This window comes from Brachionichthys hirsutus, unplaced genomic scaffold (genome assembly GCF_040956055.1).
Source record: "Brachionichthys hirsutus isolate HB-005 unplaced genomic scaffold, CSIRO-AGI_Bhir_v1 contig_273, whole genome shotgun sequence".
NCBI classification, from domain to species: Eukaryota; Metazoa; Chordata; class Actinopteri; order Lophiiformes; family Brachionichthyidae; genus Brachionichthys; species Brachionichthys hirsutus.
Window position 1 is genome coordinate 88561 of NW_027180466.1, and position 24778 is coordinate 113338.

The window sequence follows — 24778 nt, forward strand, 5'->3', positions numbered from 1 at the left end:
TGCAACAAAACATCCAGTTGATTTCAGATTCTATTGTTATTCTTTTGTATTATATTAAACTGTATTATATAGCTTGGTGGTAGGATATCAACGCAAAGATCCTCCTGAAGCTCCTGAATAAAATAGAATTACTTGCAGATGTGTGCTGGCTCATTTTCACCTCTAGGATGACCGTCCTTTACAAAGCAGCAATTAAAAACCAATAAAATGAATAGTTTCCTTATTTGCATGAAACATATAAGATTATTCAACAAATCAGTGTTGTTTCTTGAAATTATATCAATTAAAATTATTCATTTTTAATTCAAGATTTTAAAACTGTTGACATAAATTATTCAGACAATTGTTTGCTTGTTTGTTGCCCTAATCCATTTATGCATTACTTATCATGATTACTATTTGCCCTTCTTCAGGCGAACTGATTTATGTCATGCTATTTCATTTCCAAAATGTATCTTCAAATATTGCACTGTCCACAGATTTGAGTCATCATCTCTATGTTTATTGCTCTATATAGGTATTTGTGACATCTTCACACATGTTTTCTGGAGAGTGCATGCTGTATTGATCAAACATACTATGCTGGTTACAAAGAAAGATTATCATACACTGCAATCAGGATTTCTGTCTTGCGCTGATTTCCTTGTCATTTCTAAACAAATGTGACACATGATAATACTTTTAGAGGAAGCAAAATTCACCCTGTGTCGACTAAGAGGCATACTGGATCGTCATACAGAAAGGCACTTTAAGAAGCTGTTTCTTTTTAATGTGTCGTTGGTTTGCTTGCTTGATCCTCGCTCCAAACATTGCGTTCCATTATATTGCTTTTGCAGACTATTTGGCAAAGACTATAGATTATTACTCCATGTTGTCGCGGTTCTGGGTTGACTCGTTGATCACCTGAACAAGGACGAAGAGGACAGAGGGAAAACGTGAATGATTGTGAGTCTGAGCTCAACAAAACATGAGAAAATTACTTCATTGCTTGGAAATCAGTTGAAGTGGTTTTTACCTGACCATCCTTTGTCTCAATAGTCTTGATGAGAACCTTCTTGGTGGTTGTGGTTTCAATGTGAGGCTTAGAATCAATCATTGTTTCTAAGAAAGAAATGAAATGTGTTTTAATCTGGCAGTATAGTAAAATCTGATGTATGACTGACATGCCGAATTCGATCGTACCTCTCAGGTTTAGGGATGAAAAGTTTGGGAGTGGAGTAGTGATTCTGTAAAAGGAGAAAGTGCAGTCTGCAATGATTAGCTGTATCTTTGGTTGAATCTAATAAAAGCTTTAATGATATGCATTCTTTCATTGTCACTCACCTGCTCTCTTCTCCTTCCAGCAGCTTCCTATAGGTGGCAATCTCAATGTCCAGGGCCATTTTCACATTAAGGAGGTCCTGGTACTCCCGAAGGTGACGGGCCATCTCATCCTTCATGTTGTGATTGTCCACCTCCAGACGAGCAGCATTTTCCTGGTAACCACTTGTCTCCATCGAGAAGTTCTCCTCCATCTCTCTCATCTGGCGCTCCAAGGACTCATTCTGGGACAGGATCCAAAAGGGAACAATGATCTTCAACACAATCTATTCATAAATAGCATCTTTTTTGTGTCATTTAAAAAAAAAAGGAAAGAAAAATCAGATTTTCCGAGCTTTCTGACTTCCATAGGCTTCTTCTATTTAATTTTGCAATGAGACAATATTATTTTTGTATTGTGTAGACTCACAGATCCTTTAAGGGCATCCACTTCACAGGTAAGTGCCTGAACCTGCCGTCTATAGTCATTGGCCTCTTGTTTGGCCACTCTCAAAGCATCATTATTCCTGGCCGCAGCTTCAGTGAGGTCAGCAAACTGGTCGCCACAGTCACAAACAGAAGAGAGGGAGGGAAATGAAAAGCGAGAGAAAAACCTGTTCAATAAATAATGATTCAGAGGCTGAGGGACAGTAAACATGACGGTGAGCTTGATGCGTGTGAATTATGAAAGATGTGGCAACAAAAGAAAATCCCAGCTGCTTTGTTTAAATGTTCCACTTATTTTTTAATAGAGGTGAATTAATGTATTTTCAATACTCCCATTAAAATTAACCTTTTTTGCAATATGGGAGCAGTGGAAAAATAATTATATAAACACAGCCCTGACACATTATCACTGTAAGCAAAGATTTCCCTGATGGTGCAGCATTATCCATTCATCTGGAGTTGTGTTTTACGGCCTCCTTGTGACTTTAAGTCCATTAATCATCCTGTTTTATAGGCCTGATTGGACCAAGCCCAGAGGGAAATGACTCGCTGGCTGTTAAATGTCCCTAAGGCTCCTAATGCTAACTTTGTTAGCCATTCACTGCTGGGTAGCTAACATACAGGCAGACTTTTAAAAACAGTTTGCTCAATGTTGTAGCCGAATGTGTCAATGAAGCCAACAAGTGAATCTAACAGACTGGCGGATTTGAAGTTCATCACTATGGGTGATCGGTTTCATAAACAAATAGTCATGCAATCAAATTTTAACAAATATGTTCACGTGAGCTTATATTTATGCTTGCCGATGAAAGAAAATATTTACCTTTGATTTGTACCATTCCTCGGATTCCTGGATGTTTTTGGAGGCCAGGTTCTCGTACTGCAGACGGACGTCCCTCAGGGCAGCCGTTAGGTCAGGTTTAGCAATCTCCATGTCAACCTGCACATGCTGCTGTTGCTGCATCTGGTTCTGCAGTTCCAGCATTTCCTGCAGCAGACGTTATAGAGTTGGCATGTAAAAAATACATATATGTAGACAATTTATCTTAATGTGCGGACGATTCTATAAAGTTGCTCTGAAGCATTGAAACACAATTTTTAGACCAAGAAATACCTCAAACTACTGTGGTGTAATTTATTTTTAATTTATTGTTATTTTGCATCTGTGGTGTAAAATTATTAGTATTTTTTTATTATTATTATTTTGCATCAATTCAGTAATTTAATATTGGTTTTATTGTTATTTGTATTGTTAAATTGGTATTGTTAAATGTTGATTATTTATGTACGAAGGACTTTCAACGGATACAAGACCGCAAGGGCTTTTTTGAAATGCTCCTCTTAGACAGGATGTTTGACTGTTTTTGTACTGTAATACATGCTACTGTGTGACTGTACTTGCACCCTAAAATTCTATCTAATACATATATTCTACTCCTCTTCTTCATACCAGGTGCAGTAGCAGTAACATCATACTAAAAAAGGAAGCTTACCTCATCATGCAGCTTCTTGAGGAAGTTGATTTCATCCTCGAGTGACTCGACTTTCCGCTCCAGGTCCAGTCTGGCGAGGGCAGCATTGTCCACATCCTGAATCGTGACATTTGGTCTTTAATCAGGTGGCATGAATTATACATTATGTTTATTGACATAGAGGGAAAATCCCATGTACAATAAGGATCAACCTACTGCGATACGCCAGGTTACAAACACATGGAAATGAACTTTAAACACATGCATGTCATTTGCAGATCATATTTAGGTGTTTTCTGATGACTCCTGTGTTACAGTTACCAAATAACTGCAGTGAAGTAAAGTCTGGATTTATTTGAGCTTCACTCCAGTACCTTCATTGATTTAATATAATTATATCAAGCTATATTGTACTCAAATTACTTCTGGCAGAAAAAGATTTAGCACATCAATAAATTTGATTTGGGCTAATCAAGAAGGCACTGAGTGCAGCCACACCCACAACTACAGGGTATTGTTCTAAGGGTACTTAATCCTATTTGTTATTCCCGACTGCATTCTTGATTTAACAGTCTTTGCTTGACCTTGTAGAAATGTAATTATGGTTCTGTTGCTGTGTGGCTTAATATACAGTAATTACTCCATCTTACCATTTTATATTTTAACCTAGAAAAGCACTCGGAGAGCGCCGACCTCCGCCGAGAACCTCAGTCTCCCGATATTGTGAGTTACACCAAATAAAATATTGCCTCGATTTATTTTATCTATATTTTTACATTCCTTAACCATAAAAACAAACCTTTATCAATTGGAATCACATCAATATCATTATTAGTTAAGATGTTATTCACAAAAAAAGACACTTTCAGTCATGGCAGATTCTTCTGCATAACCCAATACTATATATAGTATACTTTTTTTTTTAATGTTATGCTAACTGCTAAGGTTGTGGGTTCAAGCCCCACACTGGCTACTGAAATTTGTGTTTTAAAACCTTCATAAAGTAAAACTGCTCATTTTAAACATATCTGTCCATTGATAACAAACTAATCCTGAACTAATCATAAAGTTATGATGTGATATTCTTTTAGACAACTCAAATATGTTGGTGATCGTGAAGTCAATCAAAAGTGATCAAGTATTTGACTGATTGTCTTCTTGTCATGTCACTGAAGTGATCAGGAACAACTTTGTTTTAAAGCACCAGGTGTTCGGACAAATTATAAAAGTGTCCAGACTTTCGTTGACCACGTGGCCTAATGGATAAGGCGTCTGACTTCGGATCAGAAGATTGAGGGTTCGAGTCCCTTCGTGGTTGATTTCTTTGTGCCGTTTGATTTTTTTCCTTTTCTGAGCAAGAGGAGAGAACACTGAAGGTCAAATCGACTGCTCCACCCACCCTTGACATAAACTAACTCCAGGGTGAAGACGCCTGAAATTTAAAGACAAATATCAAACCTTGGTTTTTTGTGCTCATTGATTTCAGTTATTCTGACGAAATGTTCAATTTTTTTAGAAAAGTTTCAGCAGGCAAGGCCAGTTAGCTCAGATGGTCGGAGCGTGGTGCTAATAATGCTGAGGTCGTGGGTTCAAGCCCCACACTGGCTACTGAAAGTTGTGTTTTAAAACCTTCATAAAGTAAAACTGCTCATTTTAAACATATCTGTCCATTGATAACAAACTAATCCTGAACTAATCATAAAGTTATAATGTGATATTTTTTTAGACAACTCAATTATGTTGGTGATTGTGAAGTCAATCAAAAGTGATCAAGTATTTGACTGATTGTCTTCTTGTCATGTCACTGAAGTGATCAGGAACAACTTTGTTTTAAAGCACCAGGTGTTCGGACAAATTATAAAAGTGTCCAGACTTTCATTGACCACGTGGCCTAATGGATAAGGTGTCTGACTTCGGATCAGAAGATTGAGGGTTCGAGTCCCTTCGTGGTTGATTTCTTGCAGTAGTACTGCTTGAGTTTTTTGCCCTTTCTGAGCAAGAGGAGAGCACACTGAAGGGCAAATCGACTGCTCCACCCACCCTTGACATAAACTAACTCCAGGGTGAAGACGCCTGAAATTTAAAGACAAATATCAAACCTTGGTTTTTGTTGCTCATTGATTTCAGTTATCCTGACAAAATGTTCAAATTTTTTATAAAAGTTTCGTCAGTCAAGGCCAGTTGGCTCAGATGGTCAGAGCGTGGTGCTAATAACGCTAAGGTCGTGGGTTCAAGCCCCACACTGGCTACTGAAATTTGTGTTTTAAAACATTCATAAAGTAAAACTGCTCATTGTAAACATATCTGTCCATTGATAACAAACTAATCCTGAACTAATCATAAAGTTATAATGTGATATTTTTTTAGACAACTCAAATATGTTGGTGATCGTGAAGTCAATCAAAAGTGATCAAGTATTTGACTGATTGTCTTCTTGTCATGTCACTGAAGTGATCAGGAACAACTTTGTTTTAAAGCACCAGGTGTTCGGACAAATTATAAGAGTGCCCAGCCTTTCATTGACCACGTGGCCTAATGGATAAGGCGTCTGACTTCGGATCAGAGGACTGAGGGTTCGAGTCCCTTCGTGGTTGGTTTCTTTGTGCTGTTTGATTTTTTTCCCTTTCTGAGCAAGAGGAGAGAACACTGAAGGTCAAATCGACTGCTCCACCCACCCTTGACATAAACTAACTCCAGGGTGAAGACGCCTGAAATTTAAAGACAAATATCAAACCTTGGTTTTTGGTTCTCATTGATTTCAGTTATCCTGACGAAATGTTCAATTTTTTTAGAAAAGTTTGATCAGGCAAGGCCAGTTAGCTCAGATGGTCAGAGTGTGGTGCTAATAACGCCAAGGTCGTGGGTTCAAGCCCTGCACTGGCTATTGAAATTAGTGTTTTAAAACATTCATAAAGTAAAACTGCTCATTTTAAACATATCTGTCCATTGATAACAAACTAATCCTGAACTAATCATAAAGTTATGATGTGATATTCTTTTAGACAACTCAAATATGTTGGTGATCGTGAAGTCAATCAAAAGTGATCAAGTATTTGACTGATTGTCTTCTTGTCATGTCACTGAAGTGATCAGGAACAACTTTGTTTTAAAGCACCAGCTGTTCGGACAAATTATAAAAGTGTCCAGACTTTCATTGACCGCGTGGTCTAATGGATAAGGCGTCTGACTTCGGATCGGAAGATTGAGGGTTCGAGTCCCTTCGTGGTTGATTTCTTGCAGTAGTACTGCTTGAGTTTTTTTCCCTTTCTGAGCAAGAGGAGAGCACACTGAAGGGCAAATCGACTGCTCCACCCACCCTTGACATAAACTAACTCCAGGGTGAAGACGCCTGAAATTTAAAGACAAATATCAAACCTTGGTTTTTGTTGCTCATTGATTTCAGTTATCCTGACAAAATGTTCAAGTTTTTTAGAAAAGTTTCAGCAGGTAAGGCCAGTTAGCTCAGATGGTCAGAGCGTGGTGCTAATAACGCTGAGGTCGTGGGTTCAAGCCCCACACTGGCTACTGAAAGTTGTGTTTTAAAACCTTCATAAAGTAAAACTGCTCATTTTAAACATATCTGTCCATTGATAACAAACTAATCCTGAACTAATCATAAAGTTATAATGTGATATTTTTTTAGACAACTCAATTATGTTGGTGATTGTGAAGTCAATCAAAAGTGATCAAGTATTTGACTGATTGTCTTCTTGTCATGTCACTGAAGTGATCAGGAACAACTTTGTTTTAAAGCACCAGGTGTTCGGACAAATTATAAAAGTGTCCAGACTTTCGTTGACCACGTGGCCTAATGGGTAAGGCGTCTGACTTCGGATCAGAAGATTGAGGGTTCGAGTCCCTTCGTGGTTGATTTCTTTGTGCCGTTTGATTTTTTTCCTTTTCTGAGCAAGAGGAGAGCACACTGAAGGCCAAATCGACTGCTCCACCCACCCTTGACATAAACTAACTCCAGGGTGAAGACGCCTGAAATTTAAAGACAAATATCAAACCTTGGTTTTTTGTGCTCATTGATTTCAGTTATTCTGACGAAATGTTCAATTTTTTTAGAAAAGTTTCAGCAGGTAAGGCCAGTTAGCTCAGATGGTCAGAGCGTGGTGCTAATAACGCTGAGGTCGTGGGTTCAAGCCCCACACTGGCTACTGAAAGTTGTGTTTTAAAACCTTCATAAAGTAAAACTGCTCATTTTAAACATATCTGTCCATTGATAACAAACTAATCCTGAACTAATCATAAAGTTATAATGTGATATTTTTTTAGACAACTCAATTATGTTGGTGATTGTGAAGTCAATCAAAAGTGATCAAGTATTTGACTGATTGTCTTCTTGTCATGTCACTGAAGTGATCAGGAACAACTTTGTTTTAAAGCACCAGGTGTTCGGACAAATTATAAAAGTGTCCAGACTTTCGTTGACCACGTGGCCTAATGGATAAGGCGTCTGACTTCGGATCAGAAGATTGAGGGTTCGAGTCCCTTCGTGGTTGATCTCTTGCAGTAGTACTGCTTGAGTTTTTTTCCCTTTCTGAGCAAGAGGAGAGCACACTGAAGGGCAAATCGACTGCTCCACCCACCCTTGACATAAACTAACTCCAGGGTGAAGACGCCTGAAATTTAAAGACAAATATCAAACCTTGGTTTTTGTTGCTCATTGATTTCAGTTATCCTGACAAAATGTTCAAATTTTTTAGAAAAGTTTCGTCAGGCAAGGCCAGTTGGCTCAGATGGTCAGAGCGTGGTGCTAATAACGCTAAGGTCGTGGGTTCAAGCCCCACACTGGCTACTGAAATTTGTGTTTTAAAACATTCATAAAGTAAAACTGCTCATTGTAAACATATCTGTCCATTGATAACAAACTAATCCTGAACTAATCATAAAGTTATAATGTGATATTCTTTTAGACAACTCAAATATGTTGGTGATCGTGAAGTCAATCAAAAGTGATCAAGTATTTGACTGATTGTCTTCTTGTCATGTCACTGAAGTGATCAGGAACAACTTTGTTTTAAAGCACCAGGTGTTCGGACAAATTATAAGAGTGCCCAGCCTCTCATTGACCACGTGGCCTAATGGATAAGGCGTCTGACTTCGGATCAGAAGATTGAGGGTTCGAGTCCCTTCGTGGTTGGTTTCTTTGTGCTGTTTGATTTTTTTCCCTTTCTGAGCAAGAGGAGAGAACACTGAAGGTCAAATCGACTGCTCCACCCACCCTTGACATAAACTAACTCCAGGGTGAAGACGCCTGAAATTTAAAGACAAATATCAAACCTTGGTTTTTGGTTCTCATTGATTTCAGTTATCCTGACGAAATGTTCAATTTTTTTAGAAAAGCTTGATCAGGCAAGGCCAGTTAGCTCAGATGGTCAGAGTGTGGTGCTAATAACGCCAAGGTCGTGGGTTCAAGCCCTGCACTGGCTATTGAAATTAGTGTTTTAAAACATTCATAAAGTAAAACTGCTCATTTTAAACATATCTGTCCATTGATAACAAACTAATCCTGAACTAATCATAAAGTTATGATGTGATATTCTTTTAGACAACTCAAATATGTTGGTGATCGTGAAGTCAATCAAAAGTGATCAAGTATTTGACTGATTGTCTTCTTGTCATGTCACTGAAGTGATCAGGAACAACTTTGTTTTAAAGCACCAGGTGTTCGGACAAATTATAAAAGTGTCCAGACTTTCGTTGACCACGTGGCCTAATGGATAAGGCGTCTGACTTCGGATCAGAAGATTGAGGGTTCGAGTCCCTTCGTGGTTGATTTCTTTGTGCCGTTTGATTTTTTTCCTTTTCTGAGCAAGAGGAGAGCACACTGAAGGCCAAATCGACTGCTCCACCCACCCTTGACATAAACTAACTCCAGGGTGAAGACGCCTGAAATTTAAAGACAAATGTCAAACCTTGGTTTTTGTTGCTCATTGATTTCAGTTATCCTGATGAAATGTTCAATTTTTTTAGAAAAGCTCCATCAGGCAAGGCCAGTTAGCTCAGGCGGTCGGAGTGTGGTGCTAATAACGCTAAGGTTGTGGGTTCGAGCCCCACACTGGCTACTGGAGACTGTGCTTTAAAACCTTCATAAAGTAAAACTGCTCATTTTAAACATATCTGCCCATTGATAACAAACTAATCCTGAACTAATCATAAAGTTATGATGTGATATTCTTTTAGACAACTCAAATATGTTGGTGATCGTGAAGTCAATCAAAAGTGATCAAGTATTTGACTGATTGTCTTCTTGTCATGTCACTGAAGTGATCAGGAACAACTTTGTTTTAAAGCACCAGGTGTTCGGACAAATTATAAAAGTGTCCAGACTTTCGTTGACCATGTGGCCTAATGGATAAGGCGTCTGACTTCGGATCAGAAGATTGAGGGTTCGAGTCCCTTCGTGGTTGATTTCTTTGTGCCGTTTGATTTTTTTCCTTTTCTGAGCAAGAGGAGAGCACACTGAAGGCCAAATCGACTGCTCCACCCACCCTTGACATAAACTAACTCCAGGGTGAAGACGCCTGAAATTTAAAGACAAATATCAAACCTTGGTTTTTTGTGCTCATTGATTTCAGTTATTCTGACAAAATGTTCAATTTTTTTAGAAAAGTTTCAGCAGGTAAGGCCAGTTAGCTCAGATGGTCAGAGCGTGGTGCTAATAACGCTGAGGTCGTGGGTTCAAGCCCCACACTGGCTACTGAAAGTTGTGTTTTAAAACCTTCATAAAGTAAAACTGCTCATTTTAAACATATCTGTCCATTGATAACAAACTAATCCTGAACTAATCATAAAGTTATAATGTGATATTTTTTTAGACAACTCAATTATGTTGGTGATTGTGAAGTCAATCAAAAGTGATCAAGTATTTGACTGATTGTCTTCTTGTCATGTCACTGAAGTGATCAGGAACAACTTTGTTTTAAAGCACCAGGTGTTCGGACAAATTATAAAAGTGTCCAGACTTTCATTGACCACGTGGCCTAATGGATAAGGCGTCTGACTTCGGATCAGAAGATTGAGGGTTCGAGTCCCTTCGTGGTTGATTTCTTTGTGCCGTTTGATTTTTTTCCTTTTCTGAGCAAGAGGAGAGCACACTGAAGGCCAAATCGACTGCTCCACCCACCCTTGACATAAACTAACTCCAGGGTGAAGACGCCTGAAATTTAAAGACAAATATCAAACCTTGGTTTTTTGTGCTCATTGATTTCAGTTATTCTGACGAAATGTTCAATTTTTTTAGAAAAGTTTCAGCAGGTAAGGCCAGTTAGCTCAGATGGTCAGAGCGTGGTGCTAATAACGCTGAGGTCGTGGGTTCAAGCCCCACACTGGCTACTGAAAGTTGTGTTTTAAAACCTTCATAAAGTAAAACTGCTCATTTTAAACATATCTGTCCATTGATAACAAACTAATCCTGAACTAATCATAAAGTTATAATGTGATATTTTTTTAGACAACTCAATTATGTTGGTGATTGTGAAGTCAATCAAAAGTGATCAAGTATTTGACTGATTGTCTTCTTGTCATGTCACTGAAGTGATCAGGAACAACTTTGTTTTAAAGCACCAGGTGTTCGGACAAATTATAAAAGTGTCCAGACTTTCGTTGACCACGTGGCCTAATGGATAAGGCGTCTGACTTCGGATCAGAAGATTGAGGGTTCGAGTCCCTTCGTGGTTGATCTCTTGCAGTAGTACTGCTTGAGTTTTTTTCCCTTTCTGAGCAAGAGGAGAGCACACTGAAGGGCAAATCGACTGCTCCACCCACCCTTGACATAAACTAACTCCAGGGTGAAGACGCCTGAAATTTAAAGACAAATATCAAACCTTGGTTTTTGTTGCTCATTGATTTCAGTTATCCTGACAAAATGTTCAAATTTTTTAGAAAAGGTTCGTCAGGCAAGGCCAGTTGGCTCAGATGGTCAGAGCGTGGTGCTAATAACGCTAAGGTCGTGGGTTCAAGCCCCACACTGGCTACTGAAATTTGTGTTTTAAAACATTCATAAAGTAAAACTGCTCATTGTAAACATATCTGTCCATTGATAACAAACTAATCCTGAACTAATCATAAAGTTATAATGTGATATTCTTTTAGACAACTCAAATATGTTGGTGATCGTGAAGTCAATCAAAAGTGATCAAGTATTTGACTGATTGTCTTCTTGTCATGTCACTGAAGTGATCAGGAACAACTTTGTTTTAAAGCACCAGGTGTTCGGACAAATTATAAGAGTGCCCAGCCTCTCATTGACCACGTGGCCTAATGGATAAGGCGTCTGACTTCGGATCAGAAGATTGAGGGTTCGAGTCCCTTCGTGGTTGGTTTCTTTGTGCTGTTTGATTTTTTTCCCTTTCTGAGCAAGAGGAGAGAACACTGAAGGTCAAATCGACTGCTCCACCCACCCTTGACATAAACTAACTCCAGGGTGAAGACGCCTGAAATTTAAAGACAAATATCAAACCTTGGTTTTTGGTTCTCATTGATTTCAGTTATCCTGACGAAATGTTCAATTTTTTTAGAAAAGTTTGATCAGGCAAGGCCAGTTAGCTCAGATGGTCAGAGTGTGGTGCTAATAACGCCAAGGTCGTGGGTTCAAGCCCTGCACTGGCTATTGAAATTAGTGTTTTAAAACATTCATAAAGTAAAACTGCTCATTTTAAACATATCTGTCCATTGATAACAAACTAATCCTGAACTAATCATAAAGTTATGATGTGATATTCTTTTAGACAACTCAAATATGTTGGTGATTGTGAAGTCAATCAAAAGTGATCAAGTATTTGACTGATTGTCTTCTTGTCATGTCACTGAAGTGATCAGGAACAACTTTGTTTTAAAGCACCAGGTGTTCGGACAAATTATAAAAGTGTCCAGACTTTCGTTGACCACGTGGCCTAATGGATAAGGCGTCTGACTTCGGATCAGAAGATTGAGGGTTCGAGTCCCTTCGTGGTTGATTTCTTTGTGCCGTTTGATTTTTTTCCTTTTCTGAGCAAGAGGAGAGCACACTGAAGGCCAAATCGACTGCTCCACCCACCCTTGACATAAACTAACTCCAGGGTGAAGACGCCTGAAATTTAAAGACAAATATCAAACCTTGGTTTTTTGTGCTCATTGATTTCAGTTATTCTGACGAAATGTTCAATTTTTTTAGAAAAGTTTCAGCAGGTAAGGCCAGTTAGCTCAGATGGTCAGAGCGTGGTGCTAATAACGCTGAGGTCGTGGGTTCAAGCCCCACACTGGCTACTGAAAGTTGTGTTTTAAAACCTTCATAAAGTAAAACTGCTCATTTTAAACATATCTGTCCATTGATAACAAACTAATCCTGAACTAATCATAAAGTTATAATGTGATATTTTTTTAGACAACTCAATTATGTTGGTGATTGTGAAGTCAATCAAAAGTGATCAAGTATTTGACTGATTGTCTTCTTGTCATGTCACTGAAGTGATCAGGAACAACTTTGTTTTAAAGCACCAGGTGTTCGGACAAATTATAAAAGTGTCCAGACTTTCGTTGACCACGTGGCCTAATGGATAAGGCGTCTGACTTCGGATCAGAAGATTGAGGGTTCGAGTCCCTTCGTGGTTGATCTCTTGCAGTAGTACTGCTTGAGTTTTTTTCCCTTTCTGAGCAAGAGGAGAGCACACTGAAGGGCAAATCGACTGCTCCACCCACCCTTGACATAAACTAACTCCAGGGTGAAGACGCCTGAAATTTAAAGACAAATATCAAACCTTGGTTTTTGTTGCTCATTGATTTCAGTTATCCTGACAAAATGTTCAAATTTTTTAGAAAAGTTTCGTCAGGCAAGGCCAGTTGGCTCAGATGGTCAGAGCGTGGTGCTAATAACGCTAAGGTCGTGGGTTCAAGCCCCACACTGGCTACTGAAATTTGTGTTTTAAAACATTCATAAAGTAAAACTGCTCATTGTAAACATATCTGTCCATTGATAACAAACTAATCCTGAACTAATCATAAAGTTATAATGTGATATTCTTTTAGACAACTCAAATATGTTGGTGATCGTGAAGTCAATCAAAAGTGATCAAGTATTTGACTGATTGTCTTCTTGTCATGTCACTGAAGTGATCAGGAACAACTTTGTTTTAAAGCACCAGGTGTTCGGACAAATTATAAGAGTGCCCAGCCTCTCATTGACCACGTGGCCTAATGGATAAGGCGTCTGACTTCGGATCAGAAGATTGAGGGTTCGAGTCCCTTCGTGGTTGGTTTCTTTGTGCTGTTTGATTTTTTTCCCTTTCTGAGCAAGAGGAGAGAACACTGAAGGTCAAATCGACTGCTCCACCCACCCTTGACATAAACTAACTCCAGGGTGAAGACGCCTGAAATTTAAAGACAAATATCAAACCTTGGTTTTTGGTTCTCATTGATTTCAGTTATCCTGACGAAATGTTCAATTTTTTTAGAAAAGCTTGATCAGGCAAGGCCAGTTAGCTCAGATGGTCAGAGTGTGGTGCTAATAACGCCAAGGTCGTGGGTTCAAGCCCTGCACTGGCTATTGAAATTAGTGTTTTAAAACATTCATAAAGTAAAACTGCTCATTTTAAACATATCTGTCCATTGATAACAAACTAATCCTGAACTAATCATAAAGTTATGATGTGATATTCTTTTAGACAACTCAAATATGTTGGTGATCGTGAAGTCAATCAAAAGTGATCAAGTATTTGACTGATTGTCTTCTTGTCATGTCACTGAAGTGATCAGGAACAACTTTGTTTTAAAGCACCAGGTGTTCGGACAAATTATAAAAGTGTCCAGACTTTCGTTGACCACGTGGCCTAATGGATAAGGCGTCTGACTTCGGATCAGAAGATTGAGGGTTCGAGTCCCTTCGTGGTTGATTTCTTTGTGCCGTTTGATTTTTTTCCTTTTCTGAGCAAGAGGAGAGCACACTGAAGGCCAAATCGACTGCTCCACCCACCCTTGACATAAACTAACTCCAGGGTGAAGACGCCTGAAATTTAAAGACAAATGTCAAACCTTGGTTTTTGTTGCTCATTGATTTCAGTTATCCTGATGAAATGTTCAATTTTTTTAGAAAAGCTCCATCAGGCAAGGCCAGTTAGCTCAGGCGGTCGGAGTGTGGTGCTAATAACGCTAAGGTTGTGGGTTCGAGCCCCACACTGGCTACTGGAGACTGTGCTTTAAAACCTTCATAAAGTAAAACTGCTCATTTTAAACATATCTGCCCATTGATAACAAACTAATCCTGAACTAATCATAAAGTTATGATGTGATATTCTTTTAGACAACTCAAATATGTTGGTGATCGTGAAGTCAATCAAAAGTGATCAAGTATTTGACTGATTGTCTTCTTGTCATGTCACTGAAGTGATCAGGAACAACTTTGTTTTAAAGCACCAGGTGTTCGGACAAATTATAAAAGTGTCCAGACTTTCGTTGACCATGTGGCCTAATGGATAAGGCGTCTGACTTCGGATCAGAAGATTGAGGGTTCGAGTCCCTTCGTGGTTGATTTCTTTGTGCCGTTTGATTTTTTTCCTTTTCTGAGCAAGAGGAGAGCACACTGAAGGCCAAATCGACTGCTCCACCCACCCTTGACATAAACTAACTCCAGGGTGAAGACGCCTGAAATTTAAAGACAAATATCAAACCTTGGTTTTTTGTGCTCATTGATTTCAGTTATTCTGACAAAATGTTCAATTTTTTTAGAAAAGTTTCAGCAGGTAAGGCCAGTTAGCTCAGATGGTCAGAGCGTGGTGCTAATAACGCTGAGGTCGTGGGTTCAAGCCCCACACTGGCTACTGAAAGTTGTGTTTTAAAACCTTCATAAAGTAAAACTGCTCATTTTAAACATATCTGTCCATTGATAACAAACTAATCCTGAACTAATCATAAAGTTATAATGTGATATTTTTTTAGACAACTCAATTATGTTGGTGATTGTGAAGTCAATCAAAAGTGATCAAGTATTTGACTGATTGTCTTCTTGTCATGTCACTGAAGTGATCAGGAACAACTTTGTTTTAAAGCACCAGGTGTTCGGACAAATTATAAAAGTGTCCAGACTTTCATTGACCACGTGGCCTAATGGATAAGGCGTCTGACTTCGGATCAGAAGATTGAGGGTTCGAGTCCCTTCGTGGTTGATTTCTTTGTGCCGTTTGATTTTTTTCCTTTTCTGAGCAAGAGGAGAGCACACTGAAGGCCAAATCGACTGCTCCACCCACCCTTGACATAAACTAACTCCAGGGTGAAGACGCCTGAAATTTAAAGACAAATATCAAACCTTGGTTTTTTGTGCTCATTGATTTCAGTTATTCTGACGAAATGTTCAATTTTTTTAGAAAAGTTTCAGCAGGTAAGGCCAGTTAGCTCAGATGGTCAGAGCGTGGTGCTAATAACGCTGAGGTCGTGGGTTCAAGCCCCACACTGGCTACTGAAAGTTGTGTTTTAAAACCTTCATAAAGTAAAACTGCTCATTTTAAACATATCTGTCCATTGATAACAAACTAATCCTGAACTAATCATAAAGTTATAATGTGATATTTTTTTAGACAACTCAATTATGTTGGTGATTGTGAAGTCAATCAAAAGTGATCAAGTATTTGACTGATTGTCTTCTTGTCATGTCACTGAAGTGATCAGGAACAACTTTGTTTTAAAGCACCAGGTGTTCGGACAAATTATAAAAGTGTCCAGACTTTCGTTGACCACGTGGCCTAATGGATAAGGCGTCTGACTTCGGATCAGAAGATTGAGGGTTCGAGTCCCTTCGTGGTTGATCTCTTGCAGTAGTACTGCTTGAGTTTTTTTCCCTTTCTGAGCAAGAGGAGAGCACACTGAAGGGCAAATCGACTGCTCCACCCACCCTTGACATAAACTAACTCCAGGGTGAAGACGCCTGAAATTTAAAGACAAATATCAAACCTTGGTTTTTTGTGCTCATTGATTTCAGTTATTCTGACGAAATGTTCAATTTTTTTAGAAAAGTTTCAGCAGGTAAGGCCAGTTAGCTCAGATGGTCAGAGCGTGGTGCTAATAACGCTGAGGTCGTGGGTTCAAGCCCCACACTGGCTACTGAAAGTTGTGTTTTAAAACCTTCATAAAGTAAAACTGCTCATTTTAAACATATCTGTCCATTGATAACAAACTAATCCTGAACTAATCATAAAGTTATAATGTGATATTTTTTTAGACAACTCAATTATGTTGGTGATTGTGAAGTCAATCAAAAGTGATCAAGTATTTGACTGATTGTCTTCTTGTCATGTCACTGAAGTGATCAGGAACAACTTTGTTTTAAAGCACCAGGTGTTCGGACAAATTATAAAAGTGTCCAGACTTTCGTTGACCACGTGGCCTAATGGATAAGGCGTCTGACTTCGGATCAGAAGATTGAGGGTTCGAGTCCCTTCGTGGTTGATCTCTTGCAGTAGTACTGCTTGAGTTTTTTTCCCTTTCTGAGCAAGAGGAGAGCACACTGAAGGGCAAATCGACTGCTCCACCCACCCTTGACATAAACTAACTCCAGGGTGAAGACGCCTGAAATTTAAAGACAAATATCAAACCTTGGTTTTTGTTGCTCATTGATTTCAGTTATCCTGACAAAATGTTCAAATTTTTTAGAAAAGTTTCGTCAGGCAAGGCCAGTTGGCTCAGATGGTCAGAGCGTGGTGCTAATAACGCTAAGGTCGTGGGTTCAAGCCCCACACTGGCTACTGAAATTTGTGTTTTAAAACATTCATAAAGTAAAACTGCTCATTGTAAACATATCTGTCCATTGATAACAAACTAATCCTGAACTAATCATAAAGTTATAATGTGATATTCTTTTAGACAACTCAAATATGTTGGTGATCGTGAAGTCAATCAAAAGTGATCAAGTATTTGACTGATTGTCTTCTTGTCATGTCACTGAAGTGATCAGGAACAACTTTGTTTTAAAGCACCAGGTGTTCGGACAAATTATAAGAGTGCCCAGCCTCTCATTGACCACGTGGCCTAATGGATAAGGCGTCTGACTTCGGATCAGAAGATTGAGGGTTCGAGTCCCTTCGTGGTTGGTTTCTTTGTGCTGTTTGATTTTTTTCCCTTTCTGAGCAAGAGGAGAGAACACTGAAGGTCAAATCGACTGCTCCACCCACCCTTGACATAAACTAACTCCAGGGTGAAGACGCCTGAAATTTAAAGACAAATATCAAACCTTGGTTTTTGGTTCTCATTGATTTCAGTTATCCTGACGAAATGTTCAATTTTTTTAGAAAAGTTTGATCAGGCAAGGCCAGTTAGCTCAGATGGTCAGAGTGTGGTGCTAATAACGCCAAGGTCGTGGGTTCAAGCCCTGCACTGGCTATTGAAATTAGTGTTTTAAAACATTCATAAAGTAAAACTGCTCATTTTAAACATATCTGTCCATTGATAACAAACTAATCCTGAACTAATCATAAAGTTATGATGTGATATTCTTTTAGACAACTCAAATATGTTGGTGATCGTGAAGTCAATCAAAAGTGATCAAGTATTTGACTGATTGTCTTCTTGTCATGTCACTGAAGTGATCAGGAACAACTTTGTTTTAAAGCACCAGGTGTTCGGACAAATTATAAAAGTGTCCAGACTTTCGTTGACCACGTGGCCTAATGGATAAGGCGTCTGACTTCGGATCAGAAGATTGAGGGTTCGAGTCCCTTCGTGGTTGATTTCTTTGTGCCGTTTGATTTTTTTCCTTTTCTGAGCAAGAGGAGAGCACACTGAAGGCCAAATCGACTGCTCCACCCACCCTTGACATAAACTAACTCCAGGGTGAAGACGCCTGAAATTTAAAGACAAATGTCAAACCTTGGTTTTTGTTGCTCATTGATTTCAGTTATCCTGATGAAATGTTCAATTTTTTTAGAAAAGCTCCATCAGGCAAGGCCAGTTAGCTCAGGCGATCGGAGTGTGGTGCTAATAACGCTAAGGTTGTGGGTTCGAGCCCCACACTGGCTACTGAAGACTGTGCTTTAAAACCTTCATAAAGTAAAACTGCTCATTTTAAACATATCTGCCCATTGATAACAAACTAATCCTGAACTAATCATAAAGTTATGATGTGATATTCTTTTAGACAACTCAAATATGTTGGTGATCGTGAAGTCAATCAAAAGTGATCAAGTATTTGACTGATTGTCTTCTTGTCATGTCACTGAAGTGATCAGGAACAACTTTGTTTTAAAGCACCAGGTGTTCGGACAAATTATAAAAGTGTCCAGACTTTCATTGACCACGTGGCCTAATGGATAAGGCGTCTGACTTCGGATCAGAAGATTGAGGGTTCGAGTCCCTTCGTGGTTGATTTCTTTGTGCCGTTTGATTTTTTTCCTTTTCTGAGCAAGAGGAGAGCACACTGAAGGCCAAATCGACTGCTCCACCCACCCTTGACATAAACTAACTCCAGGGTGAAGACGCCTGAAATTTAAAGACAAATATCAAACCTTGGTTTTTTGTGCTCATTGATTTCAGTTATTCTGACAAAATGTTCAATTTTTTTAGAAAAGTTTCAGCAGGTAAGGCCAGTTAGCTCAGATGGTCAGAGCGTGGTGCTAATAACGCTGAGGTCGTGGGTTCAAGCCCCACACTGGCTACTGAAAGTTGTGTTTTAAAACCTTCATAAAGTAAAACTGCTCATTTTAAACATATCTGTCCATTGATAACAAACTAATCCTGAACTAATCATAAAGTTATAATGTGATATTTTTTTAGACAACTCAATTATGTTGGTGATTGTGAAGTCAATCAAAAGTGATCAAGTATTTGACTGATTGTCTTCTTGTCATGTCACTGAAGTGATCAGGAACAACTTTGTTTTAAAGCACCAGGTGTTCGGACAAATTATAAAAGTGTCCAGACTTTCATTGACCACGTGGCCTAATGGATAAGGCGTCTGACTTCGGATCAGAAGATTGAGGGTTCGAGTCCCTTCGTGGTTGATCTCTTGCAGTAGTACTGCTTGAGTTTTTTTCCCTTTCTGAGCAAGAGGAGAGCACACTGAAGGGCAAATCGACTGCTCCACCCACCCTTGACATAAACTAACTCCAGGGTGAAGACGCCTGAAATTTAAAGACAAATATCAAACCTTGGTTTTTGTTGCTCATTGATTTCAGTTATCCTGACAAAATGTTCAAATTTTTTAGAAAAGTTTCGTCAGGCAAGGCCAGTTGGCTCAGATGGTCAGAGCGTGGTGCTAATAACGCTAAGGTCGTGGGTTCAAGCCCCACACTGGCTACTGAAATTTGTGTTTTAAAACATTCATAAAGTAAAACTGCTCATTGTAAACATATCTGTCCATTGATAACAAACTAATCCTGAACTAATCATAAAGTTATAATGTGATATTCTTTTAGACAACTCAAATATGTTGGTGATCGTGAAGTCAATCAAAAGTGATCAAGTATTTGACTGATTGTCTTCTTGTCATGTCACTGAAGTGATCAGGAACAACTTTGTTTTAAAGCACCAGGTGTTCGGACAAATTATAAGAGTGCCCAGCCTCTCATTGACCACGTGGCCTAATGGATAAGGCGTCTGACTTCGGATCAGAAGATTGAGGGTTCGAGTCCCTTCGTGGTTGGTTTCTTTGTGCTGTTTGATTTTTTTCCCTTTCTGAGCAAGAGGAGAGAACACTGAAGGTCAAATCGACTGCTCCACCCACCCTTGACATAAACTAACTCCAGGGTGAAGACGCCTGAAATTTAAAGACAAATATCAAACCTTGGTTTTTGGTTCTCATTGATTTCAGTTATCCTGACGAAATGTTCAATTTTTTTAGAAAAGTTTGATCAGGCAAGGCCAGTTAGCTCAGATGGTCAGAGTGTGGTGCTAATAACGCCAAGGTCGTGGGTTCAAGCCCTGCACTGGCTATTGAAATTAGTGTTTTAAAACATTCATAAAGTAAAACTGCTCATTTTAAACATATCTGTCCATTGATAACAAACTAATCCTGAACTAATCATAAAGTTATGATGTGATATTCTTTTAGACAACTCAAATATGTTGGTGATCGTGAAGTCAATCAAAAGTGATCAAGTATTTGACTGATTGTCTTCTTGTCATGTCACTGAAGTGATCAGGAACAACTTTGTTTTAAAGCACCAGGTGTTCGGACAAATTATAAAAGTGTCCAGACTTTCGTTGACCACGTGGCCTAATGGATAAGGCGTCTGACTTCGGATCAGAAGATTGAGGGTTCGAGTCCCTTCGTGGTTGATTTCTTTGTGCCGTTTGATTTTTTTCCTTTTCTGAGCAAGAGGAGAGCACACTGAAGGCCAAATCGACTGCTCCACCCACCCTTGACATAAACTAACTCCAGGGTGAAGACGCCTGAAATTTAAAGACAAATATCAAACCTTGGTTTTTTGTGCTCATTGATTTCAGTTATTCTGACGAAATGTTCAATTTTTTTAGAAAAGTTTCAGCAGGTAAGGCCAGTTAGCTCAGATGGTCAGAGCGTGGTGCTAATAACGCTGAGGTCGTGGGTTCAAGCCCCACACTGGCTACTGAAAGTTGTGTTTTAAAACCTTCATAAAGTAAAACTGCTCATTTTAAACATATCTGTCCATTGATAACAAACTAATCCTGAACTAATCATAAAGTTATAATGTGATATTTTTTTAGACAACTCAATTATGTTGGTGATTGTGAAGTCAATCAAAAGTGATCAAGTATTTGACTGATTGTCTTCTTGTCATGTCACTGAAGTGATCAGGAACAACTTTGTTTTAAAGCACCAGGTGTTCGGACAAATTATAAAAGTGTCCAGACTTTCATTGACCACGTGGCCTAATGGATAAGGCGTCTGACTTCGGATCAGAAGATTGAGGGTTCGAGTCCCTTCGTGGTTGATTTCTTGCAGTAGTACTGCTTGAGTTTTTTTCCCTTTCTGAGCAAGAGGAGAGCACACTGAAGGGCAAATCGACTGCTCCACCCACCCTTGACATAAACTAACTCCAGGGTGAAGACGCCTGAAATTTAAAGACAAATATCAAACCTTGGTTTTTGTTGCTCATTGATTTCAGTTATCCTGACAAAATGTTCAAATTTTTTAGAAAAGTTTCATCAGGCAAGGCCAGTTGGCTCAGATGGTCAGAGCGTGGTGCTAATAACGCTGAGGTCGTGGGTTCAAGCCCCACACTGGCTACTGAAATTCGTGTTTTAAAACATTCATAAAGTAAAACTGCTCATTGTAAACATATCTGTCCATTGATAACAAACTAATCCTGAACTAATCATAAAGTTATAATGTGATATTTTTTTAGACAACTCAAATATGTTGGTGATCGTGAAGTCAATCAAAAGTGATCAAGTATTTGACTGATTGTCTTCTTGTCATGTCACTGAAGTGATCAGGAACAACTTTGTTTTAAAGCACCAGGTGTTCGGACAAATTATAAGAGTGCCCAGCCTCTCATTGACCACGTGGCCTAATGGATAAGGCGTCTGACTTCGGATCAGAAGGTTGAGGGTTCGAGTCCCTTCGTGGTTGGTTTCTTTGTGCTGTTTGATTTTTTTCCCTTTCTGAGCAAGAGGAGAGAACACTGAAGGTCAAATCGACTGCTCCACCCACCCTTGACATAAACTAACTCCAGGGTGAAGACGCCTGAAATTTAAAGACAAATATCAAACCTTGGTTTTTGGTTCTCATTGATTTCAGTTATCCTGATGAAATGTTCAATTTTTTTAGAAAAGTTTGATCAGGCGAGGCCAGTTAGCTCAGATGGTCAGAGTGTGGTGCTAATAACGCCAAGGTCGTGGGTTCAAGCCCTGCACTGGCTACTGAAATTAGTGTTTTAAAACATTCATAAAGTAAAACTGCTCATTTTAAACATATCTGTCCATTGATAACAAACTAATCCTGAACTAATCATAAAGTTATGATGTGATATTCTTTTAGACAACTCAAATATGTTGGTGATCGTGAAGTCAATCAAAAGTGATCAAGTATTTGACTGATTGTCTTCTTGTCATGTCACTGAAGTGATCAGGAACAACTTTGTTTTAAAGCACCAGGTGTTCGGACAAATTATAAAAGTGTTCAGACTTTCATTGACCACGTGGCCTAATGGATAAGGCGTCTGACTTCGGATCAGAAGATTGAGGGTTCGAGTCCCTTCGTGGTTGATTTCTTGCAGTAGTACTGCTTGAGTTTTTTTCCCTTTCTGAGCAAGAGGAGAGCACACTGAAGGCCAAATCGACTGCTCCACCCACCCTTGACATAAACTAACTCCAGGGTGAAGACGCCTGAAATTTAAAGACAAATATCAAACCTTGGTTTTTGTTGCTCATTGATTTCAGTTATCCTTCAGTTATCATAAATTCCATCCCATCTTTTCTGTACACTCACTCACTGCAGCACCACAATGCTGGGCTTTGTCAGGGCATTGGCAGGGATATCAGCAAATGAGGCAACTTTGCCCCTGCCCTAATGCCAGAAACAATGTGTGCTATTCAGCAGGGTTTTCCCAACAGGCCCTCGGCTGGAAGAGTGACTGTCTGCCTGACTGCGCGCTCTCTCAGCCAAGCCTTGCATTGTTGTCACAATGGCATGCCACAGGGACTTCCTTCCTGACATTCATATAAGGTCATGAAATCTAACACCATGTCCTAAAAACCACATGTTTACTGGGGGATGTAAATGTACTCTTCACCTGTCTGATGTTTTTTTAAACTATTTGTATCACTTTTCATCACTTCACAATTAACAATGAAATCCAGTGAGAGGACGAACAGTAAGTATTCCATCAAGAATGACATTTTATCTGAGGATGGCCTTCCAGAAGCCTGGATCACATGGCGACAATTCTCCCTGCTTTGATATTGGGTCGACACCGCTTGTGTTTGCGGTTCATTCGGAGCGACCGGTTGGACTTAAAACATCTCCCCTCTCTGCATGCCTGATTTAACCTAATGGCCAAAAACTTGACCTTCTACACCAGGCAAGGGGCCGTTGGGTTTATAGCTAGAATCTGCTGTTGTGTCATCAGAAGATCACATTCCTTTCTGCAGTACAGCCTCAATAATTAGATTAGAAAAAAAGAAAAAAAGAGACGGAGAGTTTTGCCACATTGCCGGTAAAAATCAGACTCTTAGAGGTAATAAAAATTAAAAGATCTAATCTCTTTGGCATCACCTGTCATCATTTCATGGCATGTGATCATGTCATTATCCTATACATAATCCCTAATATGACCAGAGGGAAACCAGGGAGCCTGGCCAGGGCTCATCGCATACTATCTTTCTTCTTGACAAATCAGTTACAGATATTAACAGGCAGAAACGTGATTGATTTTGGTAGAGAGAAATGTAAAGCTTCTTCATCCTCTACCTGTCTGAAGCTCTGCATGTTGCTCTCAGCATCTTCCCGCTGGGATATCTCATCCTGCAATCTGAGAAACAGACACTCTGTTACTCTTTTTTTTTTATTATCGCAACCAGTCATTAATTGTTAAGATCAAACACTTTGTAAACTATATGATCATAAACTGAATAAATGAGAGCATTTAGAGGTCTACAAATGTAACACGGGTTGCATTGACGCTTATCACGCAGCATTGGAGAGTTTCACGGGCCCCTACTTCTCTCTCAGCCTGTCGACGTCGTCTGCCAGGTTATCCCGGTGGACTTCTACCCGGGCCTTCTCGTTGGTGAGCTGGTCCACATGGCGCCGCAGCTCCCGCATCTCCTCCTCGTAGAGATCTCCGACCCGGGACGTGCCTTTGCCCCGCAGCTGCTCCAGCTCCGCCAGCAGGATCTTGTTCTGCTGCTCCAAGAAGCGCACCTTCTCGATGTAGCTGGCGAAGCGGTCGTTGAGCGACTGCATCTGCACTTTTTCATTGGTGCGATTGGCAATGAACTCGCTGTTGACGGCGTCGGACAAGGAGAAGTCTACGTTCTCGGACACCAGCCGGGGCATGTTTGCGCTGCTCCGCAGCCTTTGCGTCTTCGCTGCGTAAATGTTCGGAGCGCACGACAGACCGTAGGACAGCCGGGAGGAGCGCACCGCGCTGGGGGACAGGCGGCTGGAGTAGCCGCTCCTGCTCACAACTCTGTCCCCGCCGAACATCTTTCTGTAGGAAGAACTTGGAGCTGATCTCTGAGACATCGCTCTTGAATAATGTGCGGGCAACACTTCAAACTTGCGTTATTACCGACTGCTGCACGCAGGGGAGAACAGCGTCGTCTTAATCCATGTCCCATTTATAGTCTCCTCCTTATGCAAATTACTTTTTGAGTGACACATTTGAAAATCCAATCAGAAAAGTGGAACACTTGGAAGGTTGCCTTTCAAATCCAGATCCAGATCCTGAAACTCGGCCCCAAAGCTTCAATAGAGAGAAATCTGGATTTGCAAACAAATAAAAGATTTGCAAACAAAAGTAATGGATATGCAATTAAAAAAAGACTATTATTATCTATCAACATCATTATTTTTGGTTGCAAATCCTTTTTTGTTTGTTTAATTGCATAAAAAGAAACAAATTTCTCTCCATAAGCTTCCACCACCGCCACGGAAACTCATTCATTTTGAC

At 39.6% G+C, this 24778-nt stretch overlaps 1 protein-coding gene and 45 non-coding genes across 46 annotated transcripts; 45 read left to right on the top strand and 1 right to left on the bottom strand.

The window, feature by feature from the left end:
- Nucleotides 1–512: 512 nt before the first annotated feature.
- Nucleotides 513–24351, bottom strand: LOC137915105 (vimentin-like). The gene is made up of 9 exons (XM_068758591.1): nt 23825–24351; nt 23575–23635; nt 3240–3335; nt 2570–2734; nt 1730–1855; nt 1324–1544; nt 1183–1226; nt 1016–1101; nt 513–903 (listed from the first exon to the last, which is right to left on the bottom strand). The coding sequence occupies exons 1-9, from the start codon at nt 24349–24351 to the stop codon at nt 862–864; spliced, it is 1368 nt and encodes a 455-aa protein (XP_068614692.1). The 3' UTR covers nt 513–861.
- trnar-ucg (transfer RNA arginine (anticodon UCG)) lies at nt 4464–4536 on the top strand. The gene has a single exon. It is a non-coding gene; the product is annotated as a tRNA-Arg (tRNA).
- Nucleotides 5099–5171, top strand: trnar-ucg (transfer RNA arginine (anticodon UCG)). Its single transcript has one exon. It is a non-coding gene; the product is annotated as a tRNA-Arg (tRNA).
- trnai-aau (transfer RNA isoleucine (anticodon AAU)) lies at nt 5394–5467 on the top strand. The gene has a single exon. It is a non-coding gene; the product is annotated as a tRNA-Ile (tRNA).
- trnar-ucg (transfer RNA arginine (anticodon UCG)) lies at nt 5740–5812 on the top strand. Its single transcript has one exon. It is a non-coding gene; the product is annotated as a tRNA-Arg (tRNA).
- On the top strand, nt 6670–6743 carry trnai-aau (transfer RNA isoleucine (anticodon AAU)). The gene has a single exon. It is a non-coding gene; the product is annotated as a tRNA-Ile (tRNA).
- On the top strand, nt 7016–7088 carry trnar-ucg (transfer RNA arginine (anticodon UCG)). The gene has a single exon. It is a non-coding gene; the product is annotated as a tRNA-Arg (tRNA).
- On the top strand, nt 7305–7378 carry trnai-aau (transfer RNA isoleucine (anticodon AAU)). The gene has a single exon. It is a non-coding gene; the product is annotated as a tRNA-Ile (tRNA).
- trnar-ucg (transfer RNA arginine (anticodon UCG)) lies at nt 7651–7723 on the top strand. Its single transcript has one exon. It is a non-coding gene; the product is annotated as a tRNA-Arg (tRNA).
- On the top strand, nt 7946–8019 carry trnai-aau (transfer RNA isoleucine (anticodon AAU)). The gene has a single exon. It is a non-coding gene; the product is annotated as a tRNA-Ile (tRNA).
- trnar-ucg (transfer RNA arginine (anticodon UCG)) lies at nt 8292–8364 on the top strand. Its single transcript has one exon. It is a non-coding gene; the product is annotated as a tRNA-Arg (tRNA).
- trnar-ucg (transfer RNA arginine (anticodon UCG)) lies at nt 8927–8999 on the top strand. The gene has a single exon. It is a non-coding gene; the product is annotated as a tRNA-Arg (tRNA).
- On the top strand, nt 9562–9634 carry trnar-ucg (transfer RNA arginine (anticodon UCG)). Its single transcript has one exon. It is a non-coding gene; the product is annotated as a tRNA-Arg (tRNA).
- On the top strand, nt 9851–9924 carry trnai-aau (transfer RNA isoleucine (anticodon AAU)). Its single transcript has one exon. It is a non-coding gene; the product is annotated as a tRNA-Ile (tRNA).
- trnar-ucg (transfer RNA arginine (anticodon UCG)) lies at nt 10197–10269 on the top strand. The gene has a single exon. It is a non-coding gene; the product is annotated as a tRNA-Arg (tRNA).
- trnai-aau (transfer RNA isoleucine (anticodon AAU)) lies at nt 10486–10559 on the top strand. Its single transcript has one exon. It is a non-coding gene; the product is annotated as a tRNA-Ile (tRNA).
- trnar-ucg (transfer RNA arginine (anticodon UCG)) lies at nt 10832–10904 on the top strand. Its single transcript has one exon. It is a non-coding gene; the product is annotated as a tRNA-Arg (tRNA).
- On the top strand, nt 11127–11200 carry trnai-aau (transfer RNA isoleucine (anticodon AAU)). Its single transcript has one exon. It is a non-coding gene; the product is annotated as a tRNA-Ile (tRNA).
- On the top strand, nt 11473–11545 carry trnar-ucg (transfer RNA arginine (anticodon UCG)). Its single transcript has one exon. It is a non-coding gene; the product is annotated as a tRNA-Arg (tRNA).
- Nucleotides 12108–12180, top strand: trnar-ucg (transfer RNA arginine (anticodon UCG)). Its single transcript has one exon. It is a non-coding gene; the product is annotated as a tRNA-Arg (tRNA).
- On the top strand, nt 12397–12470 carry trnai-aau (transfer RNA isoleucine (anticodon AAU)). Its single transcript has one exon. It is a non-coding gene; the product is annotated as a tRNA-Ile (tRNA).
- Nucleotides 12743–12815, top strand: trnar-ucg (transfer RNA arginine (anticodon UCG)). Its single transcript has one exon. It is a non-coding gene; the product is annotated as a tRNA-Arg (tRNA).
- On the top strand, nt 13038–13111 carry trnai-aau (transfer RNA isoleucine (anticodon AAU)). Its single transcript has one exon. It is a non-coding gene; the product is annotated as a tRNA-Ile (tRNA).
- Nucleotides 13384–13456, top strand: trnar-ucg (transfer RNA arginine (anticodon UCG)). Its single transcript has one exon. It is a non-coding gene; the product is annotated as a tRNA-Arg (tRNA).
- Nucleotides 14019–14091, top strand: trnar-ucg (transfer RNA arginine (anticodon UCG)). Its single transcript has one exon. It is a non-coding gene; the product is annotated as a tRNA-Arg (tRNA).
- On the top strand, nt 14654–14726 carry trnar-ucg (transfer RNA arginine (anticodon UCG)). Its single transcript has one exon. It is a non-coding gene; the product is annotated as a tRNA-Arg (tRNA).
- Nucleotides 14943–15016, top strand: trnai-aau (transfer RNA isoleucine (anticodon AAU)). The gene has a single exon. It is a non-coding gene; the product is annotated as a tRNA-Ile (tRNA).
- On the top strand, nt 15289–15361 carry trnar-ucg (transfer RNA arginine (anticodon UCG)). Its single transcript has one exon. It is a non-coding gene; the product is annotated as a tRNA-Arg (tRNA).
- On the top strand, nt 15578–15651 carry trnai-aau (transfer RNA isoleucine (anticodon AAU)). Its single transcript has one exon. It is a non-coding gene; the product is annotated as a tRNA-Ile (tRNA).
- Nucleotides 15924–15996, top strand: trnar-ucg (transfer RNA arginine (anticodon UCG)). Its single transcript has one exon. It is a non-coding gene; the product is annotated as a tRNA-Arg (tRNA).
- trnai-aau (transfer RNA isoleucine (anticodon AAU)) lies at nt 16219–16292 on the top strand. Its single transcript has one exon. It is a non-coding gene; the product is annotated as a tRNA-Ile (tRNA).
- trnar-ucg (transfer RNA arginine (anticodon UCG)) lies at nt 16565–16637 on the top strand. The gene has a single exon. It is a non-coding gene; the product is annotated as a tRNA-Arg (tRNA).
- On the top strand, nt 16860–16933 carry trnai-aau (transfer RNA isoleucine (anticodon AAU)). Its single transcript has one exon. It is a non-coding gene; the product is annotated as a tRNA-Ile (tRNA).
- Nucleotides 17206–17278, top strand: trnar-ucg (transfer RNA arginine (anticodon UCG)). The gene has a single exon. It is a non-coding gene; the product is annotated as a tRNA-Arg (tRNA).
- Nucleotides 17841–17913, top strand: trnar-ucg (transfer RNA arginine (anticodon UCG)). The gene has a single exon. It is a non-coding gene; the product is annotated as a tRNA-Arg (tRNA).
- trnar-ucg (transfer RNA arginine (anticodon UCG)) lies at nt 18476–18548 on the top strand. The gene has a single exon. It is a non-coding gene; the product is annotated as a tRNA-Arg (tRNA).
- trnai-aau (transfer RNA isoleucine (anticodon AAU)) lies at nt 18765–18838 on the top strand. Its single transcript has one exon. It is a non-coding gene; the product is annotated as a tRNA-Ile (tRNA).
- trnar-ucg (transfer RNA arginine (anticodon UCG)) lies at nt 19111–19183 on the top strand. Its single transcript has one exon. It is a non-coding gene; the product is annotated as a tRNA-Arg (tRNA).
- trnai-aau (transfer RNA isoleucine (anticodon AAU)) lies at nt 19406–19479 on the top strand. Its single transcript has one exon. It is a non-coding gene; the product is annotated as a tRNA-Ile (tRNA).
- Nucleotides 19752–19824, top strand: trnar-ucg (transfer RNA arginine (anticodon UCG)). Its single transcript has one exon. It is a non-coding gene; the product is annotated as a tRNA-Arg (tRNA).
- Nucleotides 20387–20459, top strand: trnar-ucg (transfer RNA arginine (anticodon UCG)). Its single transcript has one exon. It is a non-coding gene; the product is annotated as a tRNA-Arg (tRNA).
- Nucleotides 20676–20749, top strand: trnai-aau (transfer RNA isoleucine (anticodon AAU)). The gene has a single exon. It is a non-coding gene; the product is annotated as a tRNA-Ile (tRNA).
- Nucleotides 21022–21094, top strand: trnar-ucg (transfer RNA arginine (anticodon UCG)). Its single transcript has one exon. It is a non-coding gene; the product is annotated as a tRNA-Arg (tRNA).
- Nucleotides 21317–21390, top strand: trnai-aau (transfer RNA isoleucine (anticodon AAU)). Its single transcript has one exon. It is a non-coding gene; the product is annotated as a tRNA-Ile (tRNA).
- trnar-ucg (transfer RNA arginine (anticodon UCG)) lies at nt 21663–21735 on the top strand. Its single transcript has one exon. It is a non-coding gene; the product is annotated as a tRNA-Arg (tRNA).
- trnar-ucg (transfer RNA arginine (anticodon UCG)) lies at nt 22298–22370 on the top strand. The gene has a single exon. It is a non-coding gene; the product is annotated as a tRNA-Arg (tRNA).
- Nucleotides 24352–24778: the final 427 nt, after the last annotated feature.